The sequence below is a fragment of the Lycorma delicatula genome, chromosome 2 (assembly GCF_047948215.1).
Source record: "Lycorma delicatula isolate Av1 chromosome 2, ASM4794821v1, whole genome shotgun sequence".
In the NCBI taxonomy this organism is placed as follows: domain Eukaryota; kingdom Metazoa; phylum Arthropoda; class Insecta; order Hemiptera; family Fulgoridae; genus Lycorma; species Lycorma delicatula.
This window is the reverse complement of record NC_134456.1, coordinates 211765063-211785197: the sequence shown is the minus strand read 5'-3', so window position 1 is coordinate 211785197 and position 20135 is coordinate 211765063. Positions and strand designations below refer to the sequence as shown.

Genomic DNA, 20135 nt, shown 5'->3' with positions numbered 1-20135 from the left:
ATACAGGTAAATGTTCCTTTAGTACGTAGTAAGACAATGATGCTAATTGAAATGAACTTAATTCTGATTGACACTATTGTTTACTGTTCAGCTTGTTTTTGCCAATTGTACCGAGATAATAAACCCGTACGCAACTATATCTGTCTGTAACAGACAAACTGTTAACTGCAAATGGTATTTTAATCGTTCGTGTCTTGAGCAGATGATACCTGCGTTTGAAGAGTGGGATCGTGTGACGCAACTTGAGATTCTAGATGCGAAGGCGAATAGAACATTTTTTTATTATTTACGAGATAATTACCAACAAGAACAAATGATGATGTAAATTATTTTTAAACAACAATAATAACAATAGTAATAATAATAATAAAATATATATACATGCCGTGCAGTTACGAAATGATTTCATTCAGTATATGTTTCTTTATTTTATAGAATATGATTTTACATAAAGTCCATAAGTAATAGAGTTAAATAGATGAACAATAACCACTTAATTAATATTAGAATGGATATTACGATCCGTAATTAACATATAATTCTAAAACAAAGAAAATACATTTTTACAATTTTACATTATCCATTGTTGTTTAAATAAATTACATTATTCGTTAAATGTAGTATATTTTTGGGGAACTCTGGAGAACGACATGTAGAAGCATGTCGTTCCCAAGAGACCTATTCTGTAGGTCCATACCGGCTTCAGAAGTACTTTGTATAGCAATTGTTTGTTAGGCGATGACAACTGTGCCTAGCGACCAGTCTACCTCTTTAATGTTCAACTGTTTTCTTTTATCTCTCGCATGGTGTTTCCATTTGATAAGAAGGTCCAGTTATAGATCTAGATACCGTACGCGGTCAGGATGCGGGATGAAACGCCATTTAGGTGGACCTGTGGGGAGTCTTCTCTCTTCGTTGCAAACGTCAAATGCATGACTTGATTTCGACGGATTAACTTTTGTATTTAATCTAGTCAGCCATTAATGAATTAGATGTAATACAGATTGCAATTTAGCCAAAGCTTCTGTCGGGTCATCATCAACCGCCAAGATCGTCGTATCATCAGCAAATGAAGCAATAATGATATGGTCTGTAACCGGAAGGTCTGCAGTGAAGGTCGAGTACAAAATCAATCCCAAAACTGAGCATTGAGAAACACCCGACCCGGTGTCAAAAAATTCAGACAACTGCTACTATACTTAACCTACGAAAAGCGACCATCCATATATATATATATATATATATATATATATACATACAGGATCAAGTAAAACAGTTGAGACAAGCACCGTTTTCAGCTTATAAAGTTGATCAGGCAACCGCACCTTTTCGAAGGCCTGCTGCTGCCTTTTCAGAAAGTCGAATAATATTTCTTCCCTTCCAAACATCCCTTGACGACGTTAAAAATCCTGTGTGTTTGTTCAGTAGCGGAATGACCACTTCGAAAGCCAAACTGATGGTCAGGAATAACATACTTTTGCTATAAAATAGGCCACAGTCTTTGAAAAAGAGCCTCTCGAAAAAATTAGAGGGAATAGGGTTCTATTTTTTTTTTTGAAGGGTAAAAACGATTTTGCGTTATAATCGTCCGGAAAAACATAATCATGGAGTTCGTTAGAACTTCATCGGTAAGAGGCGATGAAATAAACGAACTACGTTCATAGTTCTAAACATGACCTAACCTAACGGTGAAATGAAAATGGGGAAAAAAGTAAGCGTGAAAACATTATATTTCAGTTCAATTATATTAATAATAAAAAACACTTTCAAAAGATACTTGAATTTTATTAGACAACGTTTTTTTCCCATTTGATGAACCGCGGGACTCGAATATGTTATTTTATTCATTTTTTTAATGTACCTTTACGAATCGCGCCACTATATAGCAGTACTTGATAGTACTAAGTAGCGTACAAAAACTTGATAATGTACTTGAAATAAAATTTAAAAGAAAATATACTACAGCTTGTTTTAATAGTAAATGTATTATATAAATGAAATTACCGAAGATGAAACAATTTTTTTAATAACTTCTTTAAAAAAAAATATAAGTATCAGTTTACAAGATATTCTAGTTTTATTAAAAAAGGAATAAATAAAACAAAAAATAATTCGATTGGTAAAATAGAATTTAACAATAAAAATCGAGGGTTACGCTAACAAAGTAATAAGTGCGATATTATGTCACGGATTTTCGATTCGTAATGGGCATTATACTAGTTTTATTAAAAAAGGAAAAATACGGTATGAAGTGAATGTGACTGTGTGACTATCAACAAAAAAAATTGGATGTGAAATTAAATTTGTTTGTTCTGTGGCAATAAATTTTAATAATAAATCCATAAGATAACAATCGGTAAGTCATAAAAAATAAAATAAAAGAATAATCTAACAAAACGCAGTGATATCCAAAAAATTACTATGAAGTTGTAAACCGCATGTTTTAATTTATAAACCATTTTTTAATTCTACAGCGCAAGAATTAAAAACTTATTACGGCGGCAGAAGAAAATTAAAATAAAAATGTTTAATAATAAAATAACCTTCATTTTATATCCAAACATATGACGTTCATGAATTACTTACAGAAAATTTTCAAAAAAGGAGAAGGAAGAATTGATAAAAATGTAATGTGTTTGGTCATACAAAACGTTTGATCGGAAGTTTCTAAAATTTATTACATTATTTGTAAAGGAATCTTAAACGTATAAAAGATATGACGCAGTATCAAATTGTAACGTCTTTATTGAACCTACTATTTGCACAATATTGAAGCTTCCGCGAATTTAACAGAAATAGAAGTCTTATTTATTACATTCGTGCCTTTGAGAATGTAAAAAGAGGATTTTAAGTATTAAAATTTTATAATTATGATGATCAATCTCTCTTCTTCTCTTCCTCCTCCTCCTCCTCCTCCTCCTCCATCCTTCTTCTTCTTCTTATTATTATTAATATTATTATTATACACGTTCCCTGATAGGACTAGTGCACACACCAAGGTTTTATTTACTCTTCTATGCACTTTTTCCACATTAGAGTAGGTTCACACGGCTTCCTTATTAGTTAAGGTTTCTTCGTGGAGGCTGGGATGGCTGTAAGCGGAGATGTGGAGACCATCAAATAAAAAAAAATAATAATTATTATTCTGTCGTATTCACAACATAACGTTTTATTACATATACTAAGCGAATTGAATTTTTGTTGGTCAAACAAAAGCTACTTTTAAATTAGAAATAAAAAGGCTGTAAAAATGATGAACCTTTGTATTAAAGGATATACAATGATAAATGAGCGATCTCCGTGTTGGAGTGTAAAATTCGGTGGTTTTTATACGAAAGATGTCGCGTTCGAATCGTGATCAGCTTTGGCACATTTTATACGAAAAAAACAAGTCTACGCCATACTTCCACCCACAACCTTGTCATTTTACATAGTGAATTTACTATCTAAAAATGTTTAAAAAATAATAATAAAAAACTAGTATTAAGTTTGAATCCCGATAAAATTCTGGAGTTTTCACAAAGTTTTTTCCAATTGCTATCCAAAAGAAAATTGATTATCTACCTATTATGAATGGAAAAGGTTAACAACGGAGTTGCTACACTTTCTCGGGGCCGAGTTTTTTGAAAACTAGTTTGTTGAGTTATTTCAAGATTTTCTTTTAAAGCCGTTTTCATCTATTATGTAAAAAAATTATATAAAAAACTGTTTAAAAAATGTGTACGATGTTTGTACATTTTTTTGCAAACTTTTGTCTTTATAAAATGCTGATTCTTAATAATTTAGAAGCACGCTTACACAGTTATAATTACAATACAAGATGATTTAAGCGGTTTTTAAACAGCGCTTTAATTCGTTACAAAGTATTGACGAATACTTAAGTAATATTTACGATCAAAGTACTTAAAAATCAAACAATGTTCAAAGATGAACTACAGACGATTGTAGTAAGAGTAGCCCTGTGTGATTATTTTAAAGCATAGATTCTTTCGACTGAGATGTTCTAAAACACTAAAATTTTACGATATAATTTTCGAGGACAAGGGAAGACATTTTGCAAACTAAAATTAAAAAATATAAGCGCATTTTTTTACTTCATAGCACAGTTTATGACCAAATACGTTTTGATAACAAAATTTTAACTTGATAAATATACACCTTATGACTAAATACGTTTCTATAAACCAATTGACCAAGTTTAAACAAAAAAAGTGCGACACATATATATGTACGTATTTAACTTACACAAAACATCCTTCTGGATATATTTTTGTCTTTTTTTTTTTAGTCTTAAGATGTGAGACCTTAAGATTTGTCAAAAATCCTTTATTTTTATTTGTTTTATTTTTTTTTACTGACCAGCACAACACAGCGATATATTACCTAGAAAGTAATGGTAATCAATCTGTAAGCTACAAAATTTAGAATTAAAAAAATAAATTAAATATATATATATATATACACGAGGTGTGTGAGAAAAGTAATGAGATTAACTTTTTACTTACCAAAGGTTTTATTTTTTTCAAACAACAATATTATGTCCTTCAAAGTAGTTCCCTTGGGCAGCTATACACTGGCGGAGTCGTTGTTCCCACTCCTGGTAGCAGCGCTGGAAGGCTTGAACTGGTAGGGCTTTTAACTTGTCGGTTACACTCTTTTGAATGTTCTCCAGAGTTCCAAAATGATGTCTTTTTAAGACACGTTTCAATTTCGGAAAAGGAAACGTTACAAGGACTTAAATCAGGTGAATAGGGGGGTGGAGGAACCATAAGAATGCGTTTTGAGGTCAAAAGTTCCCTGATGGAAACGGCCGTGTGACACGGGGCATTGTCATGATGAAGCATCCACTTGTCTGCAATGTCTGGTCTCACGCGAATCACTCTTTTCCTGAGCCTTTCAAGAACCAAGTGTTTGTAAAACACTTGGTTGACAGTTTGTCCTGGAGGAACAAATTCTTTATACACGATACCCCTACTGTCAAAAAAGCAAATCAGCACGGTTCTGATCTTTGATTTGCTCATTCGACATTTTTTCGGTCAAGGAGATGACGGATTGTGCCACTCTTCGCTTTGCCGCTTTGTTTCAGGATCGTACGCAACTATCCAGGATTCATCACCTGTGATCACACGATTGAAGAATTCTTGTTCATTGTCAATCCTCTCAAGAAGATCAACGCACACGTTTCTTCGATTGTCTGTCTGTCTGCTCCATTGTGAGGTTGTCTGCTCGGCACCAATTTCGCACAACCCTATCGCATGCCAAATCGTCTGTCAAAATGTTAAAAATGAGTTGAAAATCGTACTGATCATGTGGAAGGGATGAACGAACCGGTCTACCACAGATCGAGACAGCGTTGCCAGATCGCTCGCAGTGTTACAAATATCATTACTTTTCTCACACACCTCGTATATATATGTATACACACACACACACACACACACATATATATATATATATATATATATATGTATATGTATATGTATATGGGACATATACATATATATATATATATGTATATGTATATGTATATGGGACATATATACATATAGCGCTAAAATCTTGTGAGAATACTTTCAAAATTATTTTTCATTTTCGATATTTTAATTAGGATTCAGAAAAAATTTCTTAGCAAAAATGCTGTGCTTACGTAGTAAAAAAAATTAACTACAAAAATGCGTTCATATTGTTTTAATTTTCAGCCAAAAATTTTGCAGATTTTTTATTACACTACTACGTTTTTATTACATTATCACCTAAGAGAACTTCCATTGAATGAATTGAGTAAAATCTTCACAGTTGGAATTTGAAAATTTCTTTACTTGAAAATTATTGTTTTTTTTTCGCTTACGCTGTTTTTATACTAATTTTGTAAGAATTAAATCTTAAGCTCGTGCAGATTCATTAAAAAACATTATGAAAATTTTTGGGGATTAAAATTATATTCACTACTATTACGGTTAAATTCAAATCGAACATAGCTGTAATAAAGAGATTGTAATGATATTTTACTATCACAATTGTATCTTAAATTATTATTGATTTTATATAGAACAATCTTTCAAAAAAAAAATATGTATTTTTACAATAGCATCTAGCCGTAAAATATTTCATAAATATATATTATAATAGAAAAATAATAATTTTAATTATTATGACAGCACCATTATAGAGTAAAAAAGTTATAATTAAGTTTAAAGACTGAATAAATAAACTGATTTATAATCATAATGTGTGACTCTTCCTGTTGTAAATTTGTGTAAACCGTAGTATCAAATTGTTTGTAGAAATACTGCTTCAATTATTTATATATAAAATTTAATTTCTGATTATATCTACGGGCTTTAGGTAACAACTGCCTTTGATAGATTTTTCGTTGTACTAAAGGTTGATGCCGTCAATAAAATACACGAGTACCTAATTTTTAATCAGAAACTGTCGTTCCATTATATTAGAAAAGACTCATCAGTCTTTTTCTACTTCCGAAGCCACGAGTACAGTTAGTAATATGTAAATACCTAAACTACCGGAAATGTATGAAATCTGTTATAATGCTGAAACGTTAATTATATGTTTAAGTTCAGTGTATTACATAAAAAAATATAGTTCTTTAAATTTTTAATTAAATTTTTTTTCATTACATCGATTGGAATTTGTTTTTTTATAAGTACACACCGCGGTATCAAAGTAATGTTTAAATTTTAATGAAATTCCAGTAGATCGTTGAGGTTTATCGATCGTCATATCCAAATACGAAGACCGATACGGTCTTCGTGATAGACGGAAAGTAATTTGTGATACACAAATTACTTTCTTCGGGCCGATGAAATATTTTACATGTAAAGCGATCTTCCTACACGGTATTCCGACTGTAAAATATCGGTACAGAAGAAGAGTTCCGTTGGATAATTTTATAAAAAAAAGAGACAAAGAAATAAATTACGATAAACATAAACAATTTCAATTCTTTAAACTTTTAAAGCCATTGAAAAGGAAATTCTTGAATTCTTGTTTCTATTAGCAAAAGTGTCGCAAGAGATCAGAAAGAATCGGAATCTAAAAACGTCTCCTGGCTTTGATTAACTTAACTCGCAAAATGTTATTTATTTTCCCATTTAAGTATATCCTGTACGTAACGCCCCTTTTTAATGGCATTCCTCGCACAATATACTTCCAGTCGTGGTGGAAAGTGTCGCAGATAGTTAGTTAGTAATGGTCCCAAAACGGGGTAAACGATGTGTCTTCATACAGACACTAACTGTAACTTTGCTTTCTGTAGAAGAAATTAGCCTTAAGTTATTAAAAATTTTATTCATATTTGTAATTTAGTTCGTAATACTTTCTGGGACACGAATATGTACAGAAAACGCAGAAAAGAGGACGTTTTCACACAAATATTTATAAAACATGCGTTTACACAAAAACGTGTGTAAAAAGTGAATTTTGTAAAACGTTGGAAATCGGTTTACGAGTTCTAAGACGTGTAATAGAAGTTAAAATGAAATAATTAGACAATTAAATAACTAATATTTTCTTCCACGAAAGGAAAACAAATAAATCGTAGTATGAAAACTATAAATAAAAAATATAGTTTTCTAGAAAGATATACCAGTATTATTTATTATAAATTCAGATTTTTTTTTTTACAAAACCTAACAGCAGTAGAAGGGATTTTTAACGTATCCTTATTTTACACAAAAACAAACGGATAAATTCACGCAATTTTTTTATTTTGATTTAAATCGGGGTTTTCTTTGAATCTTAAAACAGAAACTAATTTTCGGCCTTCAAATTTAAAAAAAAAAATCTAATCATTAAATACTACATTTTAAATACTGTTGAATTATGGAAAATTATTTTTTTTCATACAGTTGGTAAAAAAGATTTCTAATTTTAAAATTCGAAATAAACAAAAAAGAAAAAAAAGTTTACTTAGCAAAGAAAAAGAAATGTAGTTTACTAGTTTTTAAAGATTCTGAATTTTAGAAACTTGTTACTTGCGTTTGATCTTTTTGTTGAACTTAGATCTGGTTGTACATGTGTTTCTATCAGTGGCTGATTAGAGAGTAAATATCTTCTACGTTCTTTGTATTTCCGTTCATCAAACGCCACTTTGAGGTAAATAAAATGCCCTTTCAGCCAAGGACAGAAAATATAAGACCAAGTTATAGATAAAAATTGGATGAGAACAGGTCTAGCGTTGTTTAAAAAAATTGTCTTATAGTAACGAGGTTTATTCCCAAAATAAATTTGGAGTCTATTTGCAGTTGTATCACTATTCTTGTTCCATGTAATGTTTACTCAGCAGAAGAAAGATAATTTTAAAACTTTTTTCATGGAACAGAAGCTTAATTTTGACGATTAAAAATATATATGAGTAATAAAATATTATTGAAATAATTTCACATATTAAAAAAAAAAAAAATTAAGGGTAAATAAAATACGATGTAACCATCAAATAAAATATTTAAAAAAAATTTTAACTTTTATGAAAGTAAAAATATTTTACTTTTAAATAAAATAAAATAAAATATTTTATTTTTAAACGTACAAAAATAATTACACTTATTTAAAAAAAAAAATACAAGTATAATTATTTTTGTATACTTAAACTATAATTATATAGTATTATATTTGAAGTATAATTAATATTTCAATTATTAAAATAATTATATTTTTAATTTTTACGTACCTGTAACCATATTATGTAGATAAAGGCCTTCGATAAACATCCACATAAACATGGCTGTACGTGCATACTCTAGAAGAACGTAAGACGCTTCACAGAGTACAGGCTGAAACAATAAATATTAATTATATTTTTAAAAGATGTTTTCATTATGAGTCGGATATTAAATTCTCTTAAAATATTTTTTTATTAATTATCAGAAACTTCCAAATGGATTTATTCCCTAAGAAGCCTAATTCAGGTATTATTCAGGAATCCATCCATCTAAAGCGCCAACTTATGCTGTTTTTTGTCTTCAGTCATTTGGCTGGTTTGATGCAGCTTTACAAGATTCCCAGATCTAGTGCCAGTCGGTACACTACAATTCGGTATAATTTCTACATCCCAACAATTTATTTTACATATTTCAAACGTTGCCTGTCTTCACAATTTTTCCCATCTACCTGTCCCCAATATCAAAGCGACGATACCAGGATGTCTTAATATGTGGTCTATCTGTCTCTTCTTTTAACTTTTTGTTTTCCAAATGCTTCTTTCTTCATCAATTTTTGCAACACCACTTCATCTGTCCCTTTATCCACCTATTTGATTTTTAACATTCTCCTATAACACAGCATTTCAAAAGCTTCTATTCTTTTCTTCTTAGGTACTCCGATCGTCCAAATTTCACTTACATAAAAAGCTACGCTCCAAACATATACTTTCAAAAATCTTTTTCTGACGTTTAAATTAATTTTTTATAAAAGAAAATTATATTTCTGACTGAAAACTCGTTTCGCCTGAGCGATTCGGCATTTTATATATCGCTCCTGCTTCGTCCATCTTTTGTAATTCTACTTCCCAAATTACAGAATTCTTCTACCTCACAATCTTTCCTCTTCCTATTTTTATATTCAGTGATCCATCTTCATTATTTCTACTACATTTCATTACTTTCGTTTTGTTCTTGTTTATTTTAATGCGGTAGTTCCTGCGAAGGACTTCATCCATGCCCCATTCATTGTTTCTTCTAAATATTTTTTATTCTCGTCTAGAATTACTATATCATCAGCAAATCGTAGCATCTTTATCTTTTCACCATGCAGTGTTACTTCGGATCGAAAATTTTTTTTAACGTCATTAAATGCTAGTTTTATGTAAAGATTAAAAAGTAACGGGAATAGGGAACATCCTTGTCGGACTTACTTTTTTATACAGCTTCTTTCTTATGTTCTTCGAATATTACTATTGCAGTTTGGTTGTTGTAAATGTTAGCAATTGCTCTTCTATCTCTATACTTGAACCCTCATTGTTTTAAAATACTAAACATTTTATTCCAGTCTCCGTTATCAAACGCCTTTTCTAAGTCTCTAAATGCCGTGAATGTTGGTTTGTTTTTCTTTAATCTTCCTTTTGCTATTAATCTGAGCACTAAAATTGCTTCCCTTGTCCTTATACTTTTCCTGAAACCAAATTGATCTTCTCCTAACACTTCTTCCACTTTTCTCTCAAATCTTCTGTACAGAATTCTAGTTAAGATTTTTGATTCATGGCTAGTTAAAGCTAATTGTTTTGTCTTCACATTTATCTGCTCCTGCTTTATTTGGTATCATGACAATAATATTCTTTTTGAAGTCTGATGGAATTTTCCCTTTTTCGTAAATACTACACACCAGTTTGTTTAAGCTACGTATCGCTTCCTCAGCTGCAATGCGCAGTAACTCTGCTGCTATCCTGTCTATCTCAGGAGCCTTTATGGTACTCAAATCTTTTAATGCTCTATTAAATTCACATCTCAGTATTGTATCTCCCTTTTCATCCTCTTTGACTTATCTACTCTTGACGGTTATTTCTGCACGAGGAGCTCCACGGTTACACAGTTAACTGGACGAAGTTTATTATTCATGGTAATAGTCCATTCACTTTACCAGTCAACTGATCTTATCAGTTTTTTCTTCATAAAACTAAGATCGTTCGAACAATGCAATCGTGAAAGGAGGCTGTGGAAATAAACCTCTTTTGCCGCACTATCAGCGCGCTCATTTCGGGCTGATAACTGTGTTTTTTTAACCTCCGGAGCTACTTTATAGGATGAATGATTTGTAGCGTGTGTGAAAATGCCATGCCTGACCGGGATTCGAACTCGGCACCTCCATATGCGTGGTAGCGAGAGACGCTACCACTCACGCCACGAAGGCCGGCTGATAATTGTTTGGAATAAGAGAGTGGCCTTGATTACTGTTCGGAAGATGCAGCCTTATATCTGTAAGCATCACCACTACTACTATATCACTACTACTACTACTACACTAATCTAAAGCGCTCAACCTGCTGAATACGGTTGCATCGCAGCAGAAATAATTGAGATCGACTCTTTTCTGTTGATCTCATCCTACCTCATTCACGGTCTCTGCGGTCGTGCTAGAGTTCGCACGTAGACCGACAGTCGATCAACAAATTAACTATGATTGGATGTCCCTACATTCAGCCCGCTGTAGACAAATTGACATAAACGAAGCACCCGGTCAATCGGTAAAAAGAACGATTTGCAATGTAATAACTTAATTTACAAAAAATCGATGTAAATACATTTTAAGAAATGCTTTGTATTATTTGTGATAAATATAAGATTTAATTAAGAATTTGTGGAAGGATTCCAAATCTTTTTCTGATGATATTCTTTTCAAAATTTTGAAATTTATCATTTATTCATCGTAAATATAAACTTATCACGAGAACCAGCTGGCCTAATAGGAAAATGAAAATAATTAATATTAATTTAAAAAACTGAGTTTTTGTTAATTTTATATAAGTTTTAAATATATTTATCAATTTACAACACGTCAAAAAACTTAATATAACTTGTAAAATAATAAAACGGTCTATAAATTACGCATCAAAAAGGGCATTCGATTGTAAAAATTTTATCTACAAAAAGAAAAATTGAAAAATGAGTGTGAAAGTAAAAAATAAAAATACAACTCTAAATTTTGAATTCGGTTAATGGTTATTCAATGCTCAAATAAGTGGTACAATAATTTCATTTTAAGGCAGTGTACGTATATACAATGTATTATTTGATATTATACGACAGAGGTTGCCGCTGAACATTTCATATGTATATGAGGCGAAATGAATTATACATATGATATGGGTGCTGTTAGAATGTGTGATATTTAGAATATTAAACTGTGTTATTCAAACATTTTAGCTGTAGGTGCTGTTATGATCATTGACACGGTGTTCCATTCATCAAATACGTCAGATTTTAGTAAGTTTTTATTAAAATATAAATAATAATTATAAAAATAATTAAAATATCATAAAAAAGGAAAGACGGGTAACATTAATTATTTAAAAACATATAAAAGTTTTTGCATCGGTGGTCAGAGATGGCAATTTCGCATTTTACATTTTGTTACATGTTATATCACTTTTTCATAAATTCTTTATAAATCGGAAAAGTGCCAACGATTATTTAATTGATATTTCACAATATTTTGAATATTTCATAAGTGTTTATATCGTAAAAATTTGTTCAATAAAACCACTCTACTGAAATAAAATATTTTATACTGTTTAATCCCATTAAAATAAGTGGTTTAGAATTTAAAACTTCTAAATGGAATTACACAATATGAACTGCGGTCGATGTAACAGAAATCAAAGTTGCCCGGTTACTGTTAATCAAAATTTCGTAGATTTCTCAATTTAGTTGTTCAAACAGAATATAAAAATAATAGTCTATATATCAATTAGAAAATAAAATGTAAGTGACCAATTATAAAAAAAAGTACACCCACGTACCCACGTGCTCGTATACAGCAAAGACTGCACTTGATATCCTTTCTGAATTCTATGCTGATGTTGAAAACTAATATAGTATTATTAGATGTACATATATTTTCGTTAGCGACTGTCAGACTGAAAATTAAGCCAGATTGTAATTACAGTTTGGCTTAATTTTTCTGAAGGCGCAGAAACAGGGAAAATCTTTACCCAGCTGACACTCCCTTTTTTTCCCCCGTACTCATCTCCTCATTATCATCCTCATTACATCTCCAATAAATCTTAATCTTCTTTTTCTGCAATCTGTTTCTAGTGTATCGATATTTTCATTTGTTTGCATTACAATTCGCTTATTTATGATCGGTTTCAAGAAGGAAACATAAGTAAATAGAAATACAACAAGCGCTTGATGAGGAGTTTCCAGTGAATCCCTGTTATAAAAAATACATACATATATAAGGCAATAGCTCATATATGATATAATTCTAAGACAATATATTAATACGTAACAGAACACAACAGTTGATTTATATAAATGTACCTGCACAAATAAAAAATACTAATGCCCATAAAACCCTAACAAAATAAACAAAAATTCAAATAATATTAGCCTAAGACAAAGGAAAAAACAAAACAGTAAAATAATTTGCTTATGAAGAAATTCAGGCCTCATGCTTATTTAGGAATTTTGACTATACTTGTCAAAGGCCCGCAAAAAGACCGCCGAGAGAACCTCTTCTCTTCCAGGCAATTGGTAATGACATTTCACAAGCCTATGCGTCTGTTCAACGGTAAAATGTCCACTTCTGAAATCAGATTAACGATCTGGAATATTTTCTCACTCTAATGTTGGCTACAGTCTCCTAAGGAATATCTTCTCAAACGACTTCGATAGAATCAGCAGAAGGCTTATCGGTCTATAGGAAGACACATTCTTAGGCTTACCTCGTTTCGAAAAAAATCACGATTTGAGACGCCTTCCACTCCGATGGAAAGCATGACGTTCGAAGGATGCCATTGAAAATGTTATTATGAACTTGAACAAAACCTTGAACAAAACCAGCATTTTATGATTAATCATGTCAAAGCCTGAAGCCTTCGAACGTTCAACTTGCTTGACTACCTGCAGCACTTCCGTCGTCGGAAAAACCTAATTGGAAGGCTAAGAGGCATTGGGACATCCAAGAAATCAATTATTTCCTCTTCATCAATATTCCCACCATAATGTGGGAGAATTGCCTTACTATGCTGCGCAGCTAATAGCTTGGCCTTTTGCCCATCAATCCAAACCCACGACCCATCAGACGCTTTCAATGTAGTGTGGTGTACAATGTGGTGTTCGATCTAGTGTGTGTGGTGTAGGTTGCTGAGAATTCCTCGCATTTTTCTACAATGTGTACCCATCTATATCCAAGTGAGAAAGATTCTCAAGATAATCTTTGAACGTTTCATCCCTGATTGTCTTCAGCAGTCATTTTAATCTGCGTGCATGATGTTGGGGGATGTTTTGTCCTCAGGTCTCCTGTAAAATTGCCACGTCCGTCTAAGTAGCTTTTTGTAATAATCAAGTCTGTGCTTCCCCTACTCCCAGATCTCTTCTCAGGTATCGATCTTCAGGTTCCTTCTCGCATGACCGAGGATAAATAGAATATTGCTAATATATATCATCAAAATGTTTCAATGGGACAGATACGATCAGCTCTTTTTTAATTTAGGTTTGGTATGAGTCCCAGACTGTCCTGTTGTTATAAAAGACAAGGGACTTTTTTTTGCTTACCATCGTCTTACTTAAGGTGAGCAGAACAGAAGAGTGATCGACTGTTGAGTCATAACTATTCTTAATCGAGGTGTATAAAGACGATATGCTTGAAATGATGTAGAAGTGTAGCAAGTCCAGATCTTCGTGAGATCCGATGGCCAATAGGTAGGCTGCAACCCTAAGATCGCATTAACGTGAAGTGGCAATACAACTGTATTGTGGTTGGAAGTCGTCAGCCCCACAGAAGATGCTTAACGTTCCAGTCTCCCCTGCGATAAATCTGAAATCTAAGATTGCAAAGTACTCCGAAAATAATTCATACAAGAGTACCTGGCGAGGAGGACAGTAGATCGCAGACAATGTAATAGGCCCCATCCGGTTCAGGATTTCAATGAAGTTCGCCTGAATTTGATTCGGACTGAATCCAAAAGGATGGTGATGTCTTAAGGAATATTTAATAAGCATTGCATAATAATACAGATGGTAGGGCACATAAAGGTCCCCTACCATCTGGATTATTTGTCATATATACAGAGTATTCTTGAAGGAGAAAGTAGTTCCGGTTACTAAATGTGTCTGCGAGATAAGGATGACATTCAAGGATTCGGTTAGGACCAGAGCCTAACTCCTCTCGCCTAGCAGTTAGGATGATGTTGCTTCACGTAAAGATTTTAAGAAATCTAGCCATCAGGAGATTTTGGCGATCTCTAGGGTGAGTAAACCTATTAGGCTCCCTTTTTGTTGGACAAGGAGTTTTGTGTTGGAGCACAGATTCTTCAGCTTATCTTCCATATGCCTAATTACAACCAGTCTCCTAAGATCGGGGAAGAATATTGAAATCGTACCATTCATAAAAATTATTATTAAAATCTACATTTTAATAAATTTCTTAAATATTCTGATCTTATTAGGTTTGTATTTTTTCTATACATATATCTAAGATCTCTTCCCCGTATTTACCTTCTCTGTTTTCTATTTTTTCTAAATTACAGTATATTGTATAACGGTACAATATTAAATCTCAGTTCTTGAACATATGCAATCCAAATGCAAAAATTCAAATAGAAACCGTTAAAAAACATTGCAGAAGTTCTGATGAGGACACTACATGACTTCCTTGTACGCCTATTAAATTATATATACACATTTTTTGCTGCACTTTATTTAAATTTATTTCATTTGAAAGTGAGATACGATCCTCCAATTCTTTAATAAAGTGGACAGTCACACAATTGCTGAAATCATTTTCATTAATATTAAAATATTTATACAATATTAATTCAACAATCTTACATGAAATATTAGGATGGAGTAAAAATTCCGTTATTACTCGTATTACTGGATCAGTATTATTCGTATCTTCGTGAATTGGTGATTAGTAGAAGTTTAAGATTTCTGATGTGTCGTATAAATAAAAGTTAAAAATAATTAAACAAACTATTCTGTTTTGTGAACACCTGTATACTGGTTACAAAGGTTAATTTCGACCTTACATTGTAAAATATTCAGTTTTTATTATTGGATTATTTGATGAATAATCAGAAATGAAAAAGAAACAATCATCATACAGGAAAAAGAAAGATAACATGAAGAAATATATCTTAAAAAACGACAAGAAGATGAATATGAAAAGGAAGAAAACGTTAAGACCGAGGAAAGAATAAAAAGATTAGGAGAGGATGATGAATATAAAGAGGGAGAAAATTTGAAAACTAGAGAACGTGTACACAAATTCAGATCAGAAGAATTATATCAAACCAAAGAGCAATTAAATGATTGGCAAAAAAAAAATAAACGAAATGATAATCAACCCTGACTTAGGGAGAATATTGTCCGACAATATCACTGTAGTAATAAACTAAAAGATAAGAATTTTTGCAATTTATTAAAGATCGGGCATGTATGCCTCAGTGTATATGTTGATCTTGGGAGGGCCTATTTTTCAGTCACTCTGTAGTTAACTTTAATGTAGAAAAATGAAACAGAAATTTCAGAATAATTAAATAAATAGAAATTAAACTAGAAAATCTAAAAATAATACAATTTTAAATTATAATTTTCAATTATTAAATAATCATATGTTTTACCAAATCTATTACACATACACATATGTAATAATGCCTGTTAAATTATATATACACATATTTTAAAATGGAAAGTACATAAAATTTTATTTCACTAATAACTTCTGATTTTTTTCATATTTTTTTTTATTGTTATTGTTGAATAATTATTTATTGTAAAGATTTTTTACAATCATGGGTTAAATTATTAATAAATCAATATATTTTAATTTAAAAAAAAATTATAAAAAAAAGAATTAAAAAACAAAAGGCGATGAAGTCTGATTCGAAACGATGTGCCTTCTCTTGTAAGATCCAAATATTTCATTAATTTTTTTAGATTTTGGACACTTTTGGCTCAATCGATTGCAATCAAAATGGGAGGTGCAGAACTAGATATTCGAACAGTCCTAAATCCATAATTTCAACATCCTGCGGCTAATCGTTATGCGAGATACGTACATACGTATGTATAGACGTCACGCCGAAACTATTCAAAATGGATTCAGGGATGGTCAAAATGGATATTTCCATTGAAATCTGATAATCAAAATTTTCGCGATCACAATTTTTACTTCGTATAAGGAAGTAAAAAAGGGGATTAAAAATTTTCTTGAAAAAACAGAATGTATGATTAATATTAAAAATAAACCAAAATCTCTAAAAACTAATCGTAAATTTAAAATAATTGAAAAATTTACTTATTTTGAGAAATAATATAGTATAATGCCCTGGAAATATTCAACGCAGAATGAAGTAAATAAATTGGAATTCGCCTATCAATAACATGTGTGTATATATATATATATATATATATAAAATTATAAATATTCATTTATATTTTGATATATAAATTTAAAAATTTACAAAAATTATTTATATAGAGTTTATATAATTTTTAAATTTTATTTATATTTTGAATATTTATCGGTAGGATATTATAATAAAAACAGAAGCACAAAATATTCAGATCATTAATAAATCACTACGTAGATGGTAAGAATAAGTACAAATATACAAATAAAATACTTAGATCACAAATATTCTATTTGCGTAAATCTTCAGGTAAACCGACCATTATAAAATTTTACAATATTACATAAAATAAAAAAAACCACAAATCAATGTCACGTTGTTTCGTTTCATATGTGAAGCTTTATCAAGTGCAACTACAAAACATAATCTACATATTTATATGATCCACAATATTGGACTGGTCAATACATCGTGCCACTGGTTTGTGTTTATTTGTTTTATGTAATAATTCTAATATTGTAAAATTTTATAGAGGTTGGAAAAGAGTTTTACGAACGCCTAAAAAGAATGGACAACAGATTAACAAAAATGATCTTTAATAATTTTTATGAATTAAAAACTAAAAATAAATGGTTTCGAGTAATCGAAAAAGATCAAAAGGAATTAAATATTAAAGAAGAGATTTTTAACTAAAATAAAATAAAAAAATTTCCAGAGTTTTCAGAAAAATGAAAAGGAAAAACTGGAAAAAGATTTTCCAAAAAGAGAAAGACGATGTCGGCTAAAGAATGAAAGAGTACTGGCAGAAACGGATACAATGTGTAAAGTAAGTTGTTTTTAACGTAATTCACAGACGGTTCAAAAAGTAAAAAAATAATAGATCGAAGTACAGCGGGTTAGTTATTCTGAATCACATACAAAGTATCAATAAATAAGAATTTTAAATCGCTGGCTAGAAAAATTAATGTACCGTATAACACGAATAAAGAATAATCGTTAATAGTTTGAAAATTGATACTTAATATAAATGACTATCATTAACCCAAAGCATTGCCTTGAATGGCAATATTTGAATAAAACTTTTATCGAAAAAAATATGAGTAAAAATACAATTTAAAAAGAAACAATAATTAACTGAAATTTTAATAAAAGTAAATTACAAATTTGTTTATTACACTACACCAGTAAGATTGGTACTGCAATATTAACTGAATCAACAACTTTTTTCTCGACTCAAGTCGACTTACAGTATTCACTCGATATTTCATTGTGGAGAGCAATCATCTAATAGCAGGAGGGTATACAAAGGTTACGTGAATCATTGTCCGATAGAAGTTACCGGTGAAGTGGGGCAAACGAACATCAAGGCCAACCTAAGCAAAAACTGTGCTATAGTCCGTCCCTCCTCCAAATGAAAGGCGGAGACGCCACCGTCACGGAGATCGGCGGAACACAGTTTTTTCATTGCTTTTTGCAATTCAAATTCTAAGAGTCTGAGTTTTATTTTTATAATTAATAATTTTACCTTATTTAGAAGAGAAGTATTTAAAAATAATTAAAGAACAAAGAGTAACTTTTATGAAAATAATGAAAAGATTTGCTTCTCACTTTGGGTCCGGAATATAATATAGATGCCAAAGCTATTTTTATTTTATTTGCCCTTTAGTGATGAAAATAATGGAACGAAAAAAAAAATTAATAACAAAAAATACTATTTAGAGCCAAAATTTAAAAAAAAAACCGAATATATATTTCTTTGAGGCGGGGAATAAATTATAAGAAAAATATTTCTAGAAATATTCATATATAGGTTATGCTTAATTAATTTTCAGAGTATTGTTTTCTCTAAATCTAATCTCTAATCTAACAAAAAAAATAAAATTTTCAAAAAACCTTTTTACGTTTTAGTTCCGGAATCTATAAATTAAAAAAAAAAAATAATAATAATAGGCATTTCTTGATGGCTGTCTAAAGTACATTCTAAGTATAAACTGTCAAACACTTTTTGAAAAATATTTAATTCCACGGGAGGTAGAGCAGAAGAAAAAAAAAAGCATATTTAAATTTAAGAGGTGAGGGTTGATTCTGAAAAAAAAAAATTTATTATTTATATACGCATTGTAGGCAACAAATTTGCTTCAATAAAGTTTTCTTTAAAATGCCTTTTGAAGAAAATCGAAATTGACTTTATGGCGATATCCCTCTACTGCCTTAACTAATTTTGAACAAAAATTAGTACGATAAACCAAATATAAAAAAAATATTTGAGCAAAATTAAAAAAAAATTCGATTCGGTCAATTCCTGAGATATAAGGCTAAAAGGAGTGCGACACGCATGCGTACACATTTTTTTTTATCTAGATGAACTAATTGGACTCTAACACGTACAGATTTCCAAAAAAATCCGATACCCCATCATGAGGTACACCATACCTTCCCCTTTAAGATAGCTTCTTTAGCTATATTCGCCGGAAAAGTTATAAATTTACTAACTTTCAACTTGATTAAGTAAACTGCTAATTCTGATATTAAATTATACAAATAAGAATTTACACCCGTTATAAAAATAACAGAGAAAGTTTATACAAAAGAATCACTAATTTTTAAAGGAGAAGCTGAACAGTCTGCTTTACACAGGATTTTAAAAAACTATTTTGAATGGGCATTAGATGATTAATCATATTTAATATCAAACTTCTCTCTCAAACGAAATTATACCGTACTTCTCTTACGGATTATAACACATAAAATTGAAATTTACTTGGAAATGCCATATGAAAAAGTGACACCTTCAGAAATTACTTAGCTAGGCCTTAAGCTATAGAAAAAATAGATGTATAAATATAATTAGATTTTCTAGCCGAGCTTTTTTCTTTGTAAATTTTGGTAATTTTATCATCGTGTGTAAAATATTACAGAAAATATTAAAAAGTGAGAGATTGAGTTTCAGCCTTTATTATTTTATTTAAAGCGTTAAATATTTTTTTTGGAAGCGTTAAGGTCTTCTTTGGATCGCGATGAACTTCGGCTTAATGAGTTTCATCTTTCTTGCTTTACAGACTTTCTTCATTCGCTCACTAGTAGCCAGCCATCTTCTGTTCGT

General features: G+C 30.7%; 1 protein-coding gene across 1 annotated transcript in view; it reads right to left on the bottom strand.

Moving 5' to 3' along the window:
- The window catches only part of LOC142320360 (PDF receptor-like), a 1017753-nt gene that overhangs the window by 63260 nt on the left and 934358 nt on the right, over positions 1-20135 (bottom strand). Inside the window, exon 8 of the mRNA XM_075358068.1 lies at positions 8690-8792. Coding sequence (XP_075214183.1) covers positions 8690-8792 — 103 coding nt within the window. The remainder of the gene's footprint in view (positions 1-8689; positions 8793-20135) is intronic.